At 36.2% G+C, this 13,102-nt stretch overlaps 1 protein-coding gene across 1 annotated transcript in view; it reads left to right on the top strand.

The window, feature by feature from the left end:
- The window catches only part of LOC122815929 (mitogen-activated protein kinase 11-like), an 836,549-nt gene extending 828,586 nt beyond the window's left edge, over nt 1–7,963 (top strand). Inside the window, exon 12 of the mRNA XM_044088796.1 lies at nt 7,362–7,963. Coding sequence (XP_043944731.1) covers nt 7,362–7,435 — 74 coding nt within the window. The 3' untranslated portion in view covers nt 7,436–7,963. The remainder of the gene's footprint in view (nt 1–7,361) is intronic.
- Nucleotides 7,964–13,102: the final 5,139 nt, after the last annotated feature.

Genomic DNA, 13,102 nt, shown 5'->3' with positions numbered 1-13,102 from the left:
ACACTTCATGATAATTTTATTAGCCAAAGATAAACAGCCAAGATGTGCCCTAACAATTGACGCCTCCAAAACTTTTGAAAATGTTGAGCTTGAATTCCTATTCCTAACTATGTCACACTTTAATTTCCCTCATTCTTTTATAAACATAATAAAAACACTTTACTCAAATGCCAATACTACACTTTCTATCAATAAAACACCTTCGCAACCCTTTAAAATTACCAGTGGAATCAGACAAGGATGTCCCCTTTTGCCATATCTCTTTAACCTTTACCTTGAACCCCTCTTACACCTAATCACTCAAAAAACCTATCATCACATCCCCAAAATCTAGAATACTGAATTAAAGTATTTGGCCTTTGCTGATGACCTCAATATCTGTTTGGAGTTACCAAACAATGACTTGCACAAAGTCTTAAAATCAATCAGCTATTTTTCCAGTGTAGCAAACTACAAAATGAACTCCTTAAAATCCTCTATCTTTCCCTTAAATCCTTGTCACCACATACAGTTCTACTTTCCTTCTACTGAAATACCAGTCAAATACACACTGAAATATCTGGGTATAAGTTTTGCACACACCCACAAAGTATTGATGAATAGTAATCTTCAAAAAGTGTGGAAACAAGTGGAACATGACATGTCAAGATAGAAAAACATTTGTAAATCCCTCTTGTCAAAAAACGCCATAATCAAAATGAATATCTTGCCCAGAATTCTGTTTCACTTAAATTCCATTAACCTAAACATCCCCCAAAAATTCTTTAACAAAATTGAAACCGCCCTATCTAAATTTATTTGGTTCCCAAAGACAACAAAAATCCGCTATGAGAAGCTTATACTCCCCAAAAGAGAAAGGTAGATTGGGGCTCCCAGACTTCAGGCTATATTGTCACATAATAAATGCCAACTGTCTAATTCAGATATCTAACTACGACACAGCCTGTCAGTCTTGGTCACCAACCTGGGTAAAAATCTGGCATAGCCAAATATGCTCACTTCACATTAATCCCAAAGCCATTCCTTACTCACAACTAAAACATAATTGCTTAACCAAAATTCACCCCTAATTAAAAATAAAATAATTATTTTTCAATCATTAATAGCATCATTACATCTACAAAATACTCTCAAATTTCTAGAGCCCATACATACGAGTCCTAACCTAAAAATCAACAACAAAATAAATGACCTTAACAAATACCCACAAATTAAAGATATAACAATTTGGCAAGTATACCAATTCAGAGATGACAGCATGAATGAGTTAAGATCACACTTAGGTGTGCTACGTAATTGCGATACCATACAACTCAAGTCACTAACAAAATAGATGAACTAGAGATTAAAACAACCCAGACCATCATTAAAACACCATCTTGTAGAAACAAAATGATCTCCCAAACCTACAAGCTAATATCAGGAATTAGATACCAGTCTTCACTCCTGTATTCAAAATATTGGGAGGTAATGAATGAAAATGTCTCAGTCAAGCAAAAATATGAAGCCATACTTATCACTCTAAACCTAACTCCTTTTAAGAATCTAGTGTACACACAACTCATGATAAATAACAATAGCGTTGTAGCGTTGTCACCTCACAGTAAGACGCTGACTGGTTCGACTCTCAGCTAGAGCGTCTTCTGAGTGGAGAAATGAGTGAATGGGCGTACCTTCGTTGAAGGTTGTGCGTTAGGGCTGGCAACTCAGCACGTAAAAATCAACTGCCAATCATTAGCGGACCAGAGTTCCGCTGTGGCGACCCCTGATTGGGAAAAGCCGAAAGACACAACAACAACAACTATACCCCAGCCATTCTTAACAAATTTGGCTATAAAAAAGATTGATCCTGCCCATTTTGCTCCTTTGTCAATGCAGACAGTTTTCATATTTTTTGGAGTTGCAAGGCTATTTACAAATTATGGTGCTCCCTTAGAACACTACTTGAAAAGATGGGCTATGAAAAAAAAAAACCTTTTCATGGGAAACTACAATCCTTCATATAATTCCCAAATCTGTGGCAGGGATTCGTAATCACATTTTGTGCCCTACTTAAACACTTTATAGCAAACATTGGCTAAATAAAGCCACAGTTTCCTGGGGAAATCTCACAGTAATGGCAACAAAATACATTTCTTTGCATAAACTAGTAACAAAAAGCACTAAAAGAAAGTCTTACTTTCAAACTTACTGGAGTAATCTACTTTATTCTTTTCTAGCTAATTAATAGAAATGACCCTCATAACAGAACCAATCTTCATGAAGACAATCTCAAATTAAACAATAGAAATCCATCTTTATACTAGTTCTTCCTCAGACTAAACTATAATTTTATAATAGCAAGAACTTCCTTAAGTTATGACAGGTGGCATCCATGACGTAAATAATGTATATAATGTTTTTTCTTTTCTTTTCTACTTGGGTACCTAGCTCAATATTAACATAGCATTTTTGGCCCCTAGTCATTGATCCCTCATTTCTTAATAAACAGTTTCAAACATGTACTGTTCACATAAATTGTTTATATACCATTAAACAGCAAATTCAGCAAAGTTAGGGGTACTCCCTACTCCCAACATAATGACATGATCACAATTGCATCTTACCTCTTTGTTGTTGTATTTTGTATGTTATTTTTTTGTATGTTATATTTTGTTATCCTGGTTATGTTGTACCAAAAATAATAAAGATAAAAACTGAAAAAGATAGTAAAATGAGTAGTTTTGTCTTCATGACTCGGTGACATGACAGTTCACAGTATATCCCAAAGTATGAAAACACAACGTAAATGGAAGTAGATACTTCTGATATGGTAAAAACAATGGATGCCTCGGCTCGGACACGAAACTCTTTATTGACACTTGTAAAATAATGCAGAATAACAAACGTTAAGCACTTTCATCTGTACCAGCAGACTTCTTCAGAACGTCACTCAATTGCTCATGGCATATATCAATTTGAATAATGTAATAAAAAACATATATACATATATTATATTTTATAATGTATACATTATTCAAATTGATATATGCCATGAGCAATTGATTGATAAATGTCTTACACATCGTGTAATTATGTAGTTGTTATTTCTTATTTCTTATTTGTTTTTATGATTTCAAGAATTAATTGCATCAAATGTATATTATATTATATGTTTTTAAATGAATGTATTAACATTTTTTGGCGCCACATATGATCAGATGGGCTATTTAAGGAGTGTTGGAACATATGAGTGACGTATCCATAATCAATCATTAACTGCAGTCAGAACTTCTAGACCCATTACTAAAGACAGTTTATGGAAAGACAGTACGTGCACTTTTTTTTCAGAATTTGTTTCTTATATGCTGACTTGCATGAGATACTTCCCTTTGTATGTCTCTGGATTTAGAAATGTGGACCATAACAACTGCGTTCTTTTTTTTGTCCCCTTAAAAGTCACTCAGCCCTATGCCTTGACACATACTTTTTGAAGTAAACAGATGAGGAAACATATTGGAACTAGCTGCATCGGTATGTAATATATGATTCCCATTTAAAAGATCAAGTTCTGAAAATCTTGAAATTTACAAGATCAAGCCCAAATGCTCACATCTTGTATACTCAAACCAGCAAAAAGAAATGAAAGAGTGTATCTTTCTGACAGAAGCTGAGCTGTGCAGGATCATGGCACATTGTAGGTGGGGGTATTGATACTTTCTCCACTGTGGTGCAGCCTTGCAATATATATGTAACAGTGGGTATGGGAAGTGTAAGGTGACTTGCCCCCCTGCAAAAACATGTCTTTTCTGTTTTTTTGTGTTTCAAGCTTACATTGTGTTCGATCTTTTTAACTTCAATATTTTGGGCTTTTGATATTTTAATGTAGACCCAGTATTGGTTACTCTTTAAAAGCTTGAGTTCTGAAAAGATCAAAGGTTTCAAGATCAAGCCCCAATGCTCAAATCCTATATGTTTGAGCCGGCAAAAAGAAATGGAACAGCATTTCGTTTTGATGGAAACTGAACTGTGCGGGATTGTGGTACAGTGGAGGTTGGGATATTGACACCTTCTTCACTGGCGAGCGATCTCAGAGTTGAAATATGTAAGTAGCAGAGTTTGTGGGAGGTATAGCCCCCCACATGGGAGTACAGGGTGTTTACCCCCTTCAAAAATATGTTTTGTGGGGGAAGTATGTGTTTTAAGCTTATATGATTTGAAAATTTGTATTCGATTATTAAAGCCTCAACGTTTTGACCTTTTGATATTTTAATATAGAAAAAATAGTACACAAATAGCAGGTGTCCATACACACACACACACACACACACACGCATTTATATATATATATATATATATATATATATATATATATATATATATATATATATATATATATATATACACACACACGCGTAAGGACAATTTTCTTTGTACCAAGCATCACTTTCCTTAGACCAGACAGTTTATTAAATACAATTAAAAATTTTATACTGGACTGCATTCCTTGCCTGATATTTGATTTCATTTTTAAAGTCAGATTTTCATTTTTTTAAGTTTAATTTTTTTAAAGTGTGATTAATTTTTTTACTGTATTTGTTGAAGTGTACTTATTCCTAGATGCAGAGTTTTAGCCTGGCTTTAATGACAGCCTTAACATTATCTGTTCCTTGAGGTGGGGTAGGTGAACCAGTCCCCATCCCCCCTACATAAGGCTATTAAGCTCTTCACTCTCCTAAGCTCCACTCCCTTCTAACCTGATAGGGTTTCTTATTGGGTTGCATTCCTTGCTGGATATTTGATTTCATGTTTTAAGTGTGATTGACAGTTTTTACTGTATTTGTGGAGGAGTTTTCTCATTTCTGATGAAGTACTTTCAATTAAAGAAAAAAACACGCAAATGCACTTGTTCTGCATGTTTCTTTCACTCAGCTAATTTGTAATGAAGTTTGCATTGTAATAGTTCTTTAGTTATTTCTCCTTTTGTGTGCATGTTTTTGTTTTATATATATATATATATATATATATATATATATGTATATATATGGTTCACTATCACATAATTGAATCCACTGTGTTCGAGTGTTAAGATGTCTGAACACTGAACACAAAAAATGTGAAACTAAGCATTTCAGTAAAGCTGAATGTCGAAAATGTCGACTTTCCTGAAATGCAGACATCCGCTCAACGTTGAAAAAACACGTACTGCCATGTGGGGGGCTGCCCCACCCACACCCCTTTACTTTTATATGCATACTCCGAGATCGCACTACAGTGAGGGAAAGGCTACATTTCCCGATCCCCACTATAGTGCGATCTGCACCAATATGTCAAACTTTACAGCAGCGAAGGTTCAACATTGTGACACTCAATTTCCAGTTATGCTAAATTAGTTTTGCACATATGCCGATCACACGAAGTACAATCAACTATGTGATAGTAAGCCTATATATATATATATATATATATATATATATATATATATATATATATATATATATATATATATATATATAGATATATGGGTGCAGTATGTTTGCCCAGACTTGGCATTCCTTGAAAATGTTTTTAAGTGGTATAATTTATTTATTTAACATTTGTTTACTGGGAAAGTTCAACTTGGAATGAAGTAAATTTTCAGAGAATGCCCGGGGAGAAACACTCTAGATGCATGTCTTTGTAACTTGGGAGGAAACCAGAACACCCAGAGGAAACCCACATGAACACAGGGTGGACATGCAGACACCGCACTGAAGGCATCCAAGCCAAGAACTGAACTGGAGAACCTCTTGCTGAGAGGCGACAATGCAACCGCTGACCCACTGCAATTGATCAAGTGTAAGTTTTTTCTTAAGTGGTAGAAAAGTCAAAATGTGCAGTATCAAATGTAAGGTGTGTGGGAGTATGCAGTGATGGCAAACATTTTGATAGTAATGAAAGTTTCAACACTGGAGTATGTTTGAGTGTGTGTGTGTGTGTGTGTGTGTATCTCATATAGTAGCACTATTAGGGAAAGGCTGCCTAGTATCCTAATGAGTAGGAATGGGGTTAGGGGCAAATGTAGGGTTGGAGTTATCACACATGCGGGTGATGCAATGGTGCAGTGGTTAACGATGTCACCTCACAGCAAGAGGTTCTCTGGTTTGATTCCCGGCTGGGATGCCTTCTGTGTGGAGTTTGCATGTTCTCCTTGCATTCACGTGGGTTTCCTCCAGGTACTCCGGTTTCCTCCCACAATCCAAAGAGATGCATTTGGAACATTTCTCCCTGGGCCTCCGCTGAAAATAGGCTCTGTCCTAGTCGGACTTTCCCGGTCAACAATATGATAAATGAAAAAATTTTAGAAATGGGTAAGGTAGCCCCCCTGCACCACCATGCAACTCAAAACCCACCTTGTGTCTCCACTCCTGCCTTACTTCACACATGCATGTGCACACTGTACTGAAAATCAAACAATCCTGCTTATCAAAACACACCGAAACACAAATCTGATAAACTCAGACTCTGTGAAAGCCATTTCTCCCTGTAGATAGATAAGAGAGATGGATACTCCACTAGATAGATGGATACTCTGCTGATGAAATCTGTGGTAAGAGATGTGGCATTGTGAGACTCGACAGGACAATGACAGATTACAGAGTACACCTGCTCGGGGTACATCCATGTAATGCTGGAATTCAGTGATATGAGACAAGTAAAATTATCCTGAAACCTGGCTTTGTGGTGGGAAGCAGCTTGGCCAAGCAGAACTGGGCTGCATGCCCATTCAATAAAACCCTGGCAGAGAATGAATGATTAATAACGATGAGAGCAGGTCAGGGCCAGGCAGAACTGGGCTGCAAGCCCCTTCAATAAAACCCTGGCAGAGAATGAATGATTAATAACGATGAGAGCAGGTCAGGGCCAAGCAGAACTGGGCTGCATGCCCATTCAATAAAACCCTGGCAGAGAATGAATGATTAATAAAGATGAGAGCAGGTCAGCAGTGAGGCATCCAGCTTCTCATCCTAATGAGTAGTAATAATGTAGTAATAATGTAGTAGTAATGTAGTAATGAACAGCTAGTCTGAGGGCTACAGAGAGTCCTCTGTTGTGTTAGACACTGCTGCTGATGCTGGGAAGCTGGCAAAGTCTGTTTGGGAAAGGAATGGCATGCCCATTTAAAGTTAATTTTCAGATATTCTGCTGAGTTAATACTATTTATAAAACTGTAGATTTGCTTCTGTTACCCATTTTTGATATCTATAGATTACCACTGCTACAGCATTTATCTCTGAATTCTCACATTTACTGCATGCTTTAAACTTTCAAGTAGCATACATTCTCATTAAGAAATGTGAATTATTTATATAAGCTGCCTAACTTTTTCATTATTTTTTTAGAACTCACATATGAAGAGGTGATAAGCTTTAAACCACCAGATTATAAAATTGATAATTTGGAAATAGAGCAGTGAGTGGACAGGCCACACAACTCAGAACTCTCAGATCTCACTTTTAATTTTTTCAACTTCTCAAAATGCCATTTATGTGAAGACTTGAAGACAAGCAACTCGTGAAAATCATGGCGTACCAGTTTCGGAAAATATCCTTCTTGCCTTTCAGACATCAGCCTTTATGATTGTATTGAGGAAACTACTGTGAATTATGTTAAACTGTGTGATTTCATGCATGTGTTTGTGTGGTGATAGCACTGAATGTATGCAGCTGAGACATGGATGTAAGCAACCATGAAATTCAAAGTTGTTCATTTAATGTTCAACCTTCATTGAGTGCATAAAGCTCTAATTTATCCAGTGCCTAAAAATGCAGCATGCAGCAAGCTGTCAATTAATAGGAGTGTCATAAATAAATGACATTATTTTGTCTTTGCTGAAGTCCTGCTGACATGGCCTTATTTGCACATATTATTAGAAGGCTGCGTTATGAATTTCCATTTCTTTTAATGGTGTGTGTAGTAAAGTAAATAAACCTGTCAACATTAACAGCTATGGTTTATCTTTCATTTTTATTTTAAAAAGGGAACACAATCAGTGAATCTTCACAAAACCAGCACAAAGACATGAAGAGATTCTTGAGTGTAAAAATGTTTTTGGTAGTGTCAAAAGTTCAGTGTTCACTGCATGAGGCCTTTCATAAAAATGAAATGGTCAGTAATAAAATTCTGCTCTGTCAGTGGACATATGAGTGTCTCATCAGCTTTTATTTGACCATAACATACCTCCCTTCTCCGTGGTATAAAGAAGCACCCTAGAAAACATGGCTCCTTGAGTCGGCATTTCATCTGCCCCCTTGCCAGCATTTTCCCCAGTATCCCGAGATCTTATTTGCCACTAGGACATGTGGTACAATTATATTCATTTGTGGTCCCTGTTGTTATGAATAAAAACATGTGATGTATTTTATTCCAGCATTGTCACAGGTTATTGTATGCAAATGACAAGTATTTGAAATCCAGATTATACTGCTTAAGGTGCTATACTTCTCAAATGTTTACCAGCAGCTGTAATGTTAGTGAGCTTTACCAGATGTTGAGAACCTGCACTCCTTAGGTGTCCCATGAATGACTAACTTTGTCCTCCTAGGTACTCCAGTGGGCACCTTCAGCATTGTGTATAATGCTTCCATTTTCACTGCACTCACCTTTTGTGGTAGGAAGTTGTGTCAGCTGTCTGGGTTTCCTTTTACTTCGAGAGGCAACACTGGTGCAGCCTACACGCACCTTCATACCTGCTCAGGACTCAGATACAGACCTAGTATAACCATTAAATAATCAGTCATGAAGTAAAAGGGCTCCTGGAAACAGTAGTGTGTGCTGAGGGGGTATCCAAATCATGCTAATGTGACAGCCAGTCATGGAAATGCCTTTGTAATCACTCAGGTACACGTTTGTTTTGTTGAATGAAGTCATGTACGATCATTTTATGACTGGGAACACTTTGTTCTTAAGTAGTTAAGTTTATGTTCTTCTTCTTGTTTAAGTTGCAACAATTTTCTAGTTGTGCTGCTAATAAATAGATCAAGTGAATTTTATTTAGGAATGCAATATTTTCAGTTTTTCTTCTCATACCTGTTGTGTATGACATTCTTATAATTGTATAACTAGCTGTGTGCCGTATACAGAAATACACTTTAGTATGTCATACTTTACACGACATCACTCTTGGTGTCACTAGTACTGCATCATGCAATGTGTAAGCACTGCCTCATGACATCACTCTTGTGGTCACTAGTACTGCATCATGTAACGTGTAAGCACTGCCTCATGACATCACCTCTCATTGTTACTAGTTCCACATTGTGCAATGTGTAAACACTGCCTCATTACATCACTGTCATTGTCACTAGTACTCCATCATGCAGTGTGAAAGCATTGCCTCATGACATCACTCTTGTCACTAGTGCTGCATTGTGCAATGTGTATTCATTGACTCATGACTTCACTCTCGTTGCTAGTGCTACATTATGAAATTCGTAAGCACTGCTTCATGATGTCACTGTTGTTGTCGCTAGTACTGCATCATGCAGTTTGCAAGCACTGCCTTGTGTTTGAACAGTCATACCTGGTATGTAGTTACTGGCAGAACTGCTTATTTCTTTACACCAGGGTCACTACTTTTCCATGAAAATAGAGTTCTTCCTCTACTTAAAAAAGTCTTTATTTTAGCTTACTTTTAAACAAACAGTGAAATTAAATAAATGTCAGATACACCACACATTTCTAATGCTTGGAAAAGCGATGGGTGACTGACATTATTTGTGATGAATCTGTTGCATTATGTCAATCTATTGTACAAGAATAACACCCCCATTTTTTGCAGCAGTAATAATTCTGTTCTTTAAAAAATGACTTTTTAACAAGAAACTTCTTTATTAAATTATCACCTATGACATAGGCAATCATATATTTTTATAAATAAAAACAAATGATATTGACACAGTCCCATTTGTAAGTATTTTGCATCACAGATTGTACTGACATCATTTTAAACATTGTAAACATTATACATCACTTAAAATCTACGGAATCATTGTCAGTCAGACATTACACACCTTCCTTTAAACCTCATTCATCCCCTGTATATATATATATATATATATATATATATATATATATATATATATATATATGGTTATTCGCTGACAGCCCATTTCACTGAAACCCATTTGGTTGACAGCTCATTTCATTGACAAAGTATTCAAGGCAAAACCTGGGTTTTGCCCTCCCCACTGTTGTGCGACTGTGGAGTTGTTATATATAGTTGGGGGTAGCACAGCCCCACATTGGGGTGTTGGGGGTGCAGCCCTCCACCTAGAATGTTTGTCAATTAAATGAGCTGTCAACCAAATGGGTTTCAGTGAAATGGGCTGTCAGCGAATAGAAGTAGACCCATATATATATATATCTTGTTCCCACTGGTCCCATTTATTCCTATGTAATTTGTTCCTACCATTTTCTGCAATTATAGTTATTTTATTTCTGTTACTATGTTCACTACTTCTAGTAGAGTTGGTTTAGACTTTGATTTCCATTTTCTGGTATGTCTAGGCAATTCCAATTCATTATCATAGCTTAGAAAAATGACTTCTTTAGTTACACCAATTTGCTCACCCAGTATCTCTCACAGAGTAGTCTTCATGGAACCTTTAAAGTCTGCCAACTCATTACACTCCCAAAACATATGTTCCCAATTACCTTTTTCTTGCCCAGCACACCTCTAACATTTGTTCCTTGGGGTATAAAAATGTTTATGTAAACATTTCCAAATAAAAATCCTAAATTTTCTAGATGTTGTTGCATATTTGGGAGATGGACATATATCCCCCATTGTTTCTTTGTGAATTGCTTTTTTGTTCCAAATACCTTGGTTCTGTTGCCATCTTCCTCCAGCAAATTCCAGGCCTCTCTTGCCTCTACTCTGTACCCCTAATTGCAGTCATCCCTATCATCAGAATCTCCTTTTTCCATTCCCATGTTGGCTTAGTTCTTGGTATAGCCTCTGTTGCTTCATGAGTATAATATTTTGTATGACTGTTGTTATTCTCCTTGAGGATTTGCATCCATAATCCCAGTCTTTCCTTATTTCTTGAATTAACCTGCTGCTTCATCATCCCTTTCCACTTTGAATTGTAGCTTTCTGCTTGTGTTATGTATATGAGCCTTAATTGTGTAGCTCTAAAATATCAATTCAAATCAGGTAATCCTAAACCTCCTTGCTCAATTGGGAGGATCATCTTATCACACTTTGTCTTTTTCCTTCTTCCCCTCACAAATCAAACCTTCAACTCTTTATTAATTGTGATCCACAAATTTTCCTCTGGTTGATAAAAACATGCCAGATGTGTATAAACTAAAGGGACTAAAAATATTTTTACTGCTTAACTTGCTATCCATATCTATAGGCAAGAGCTTCCCATTTCTAAATGTTTCTATTATCTTCTGTTCAGTCTCTTCCCACATATTCTTAGCTGCCATAACCAAATCCTTTTTAATCCATACTCATAAAAAGACTTCATCTCATGTCCCCATAAATATGGGTACTGCTGCACGAGTCATACCTATGAACCATCCAGGTTTTTGCATAATGTCCAGGTTTTTGCCTCATATTTTTAGTCTGTTACTAATAAAATTTCTCTACAGGCAAATCACTGAGGATTGAAGGTAGTAAATAATGGCATACATTTGAGTTTCAGATTTTATATCTTTCAGAAAATGCATGCTAACACAAAAGCAGTTGTTCTAGCAACATTTTAAACTTTTAAGAGCAATATTTAAAGTCTGTTCCTATTTTTGGGCCTTTGTCCCCTGATTATTTTAGGCTTTATCCAGATTTCTTGCATTAAGAGCTTGAGAGGTATGGCACCAATTCATGTGTGAGTACATAGCTTATAGCTATAGCCTTTGTTTTATTTCATTCATTTTATATCCCCCCCAAAAAAAAACTGTCTCAAAATATTCCACAGCACTGAGATGTCCTTTTCTGATTCCATCAGATGCAAAATAATATTATTTGCAAATAAAGCCAACTTTTCTTGAACACCATGCCAATTATATCCTTGAATTTCTGCATCCCGTATTTTCTTTGCCAATATTTCTAAATATAACATAATTAACAAAGGGGAAAGACAGCCCTGCCTGGTACCTCTATTCAAGCACAACTTAACAGAAAAGAGCCCTCCTACTTTGATTTTTTCCGATGATCCCACATATATCCTTCTAATTAACCTTATTATTATATCAGGAAATTGCCCTACTCATAAAATCCCAACTTATTCTATTGAATGCTTTCTCTACATCAAGAGCACCCAATAACAGGAGTATTTCTTATGTTCTGCTTCCTTCTGGATCATTGTTTTATTAATGTTGTCAAATGTTTACCTTCTTTCCAAAAAACTGCATTGGTACATAGCTATCAAGTTTTCATCATCTTTTCTATTCTTGTAGCCATTATAGATGTAAACACTTTGTAATCATGGTATAAAATTGAACTAGTCCTATATGAAGCTGGAGTAGATGGGTCTTTACCATCTTTAGGTATTACAGCGACCACAGCTTTTTTCTAAGATGTTGATGCCTCCCCTTCTTTTAAAATATTGTTAAACAAAGTCTTCCTGATCTTTATCACTTTCTTCCCTCCTAGCTTCTAAATATCCCAACAAAATACCATGGATTATACCTGACACTTTCCGGTAGATTGGTTATAGATCACCATTTTTATCTCATCTCCTCCGATCCTATCTGTTAGTAACTGAGCCTCCTCTACCTCTCACCTTGGCATATTTAAATTTCTATTTATGTTTTTTCTTGATTTCCCCACTTCTTTGCATTATACTATTTTTATAAATTTTTTGAAATGTCTGTAATACCTCTGCAGGATCTGTGGTTATTTCCTTGTTATAGGCTCCCTAAGTTTGGCAACAACCTTTTCTATTTTCTTTTGCCAAAGTCATTGTGCCAAATGTTTTTGTGCTGTGGAATTATTATCAACAAACAGTTGCTTAGCAGCAATCTTCCTAAATTCATCCATATTATTCAGGTACTTCCTTATTTTCTCTCTAGCTCTCTGCAATTGTGCCTCTTCTTATTCTGAGATTGCCCCTTTTTGTAATACTTTAACCTTTGT

The sequence above is a fragment of the Protopterus annectens genome, chromosome 11.part0 (assembly GCF_019279795.1).
Source record: "Protopterus annectens isolate FY-2018-M chromosome 11.part0, PAN1.0, whole genome shotgun sequence".
In the NCBI taxonomy this organism is placed as follows: domain Eukaryota; kingdom Metazoa; phylum Chordata; order Ceratodontiformes; family Protopteridae; genus Protopterus; species Protopterus annectens.
Note: the sequence above shows the minus strand (reverse complement) of the source record. Positions and strands in the feature narration are given on the sequence as shown.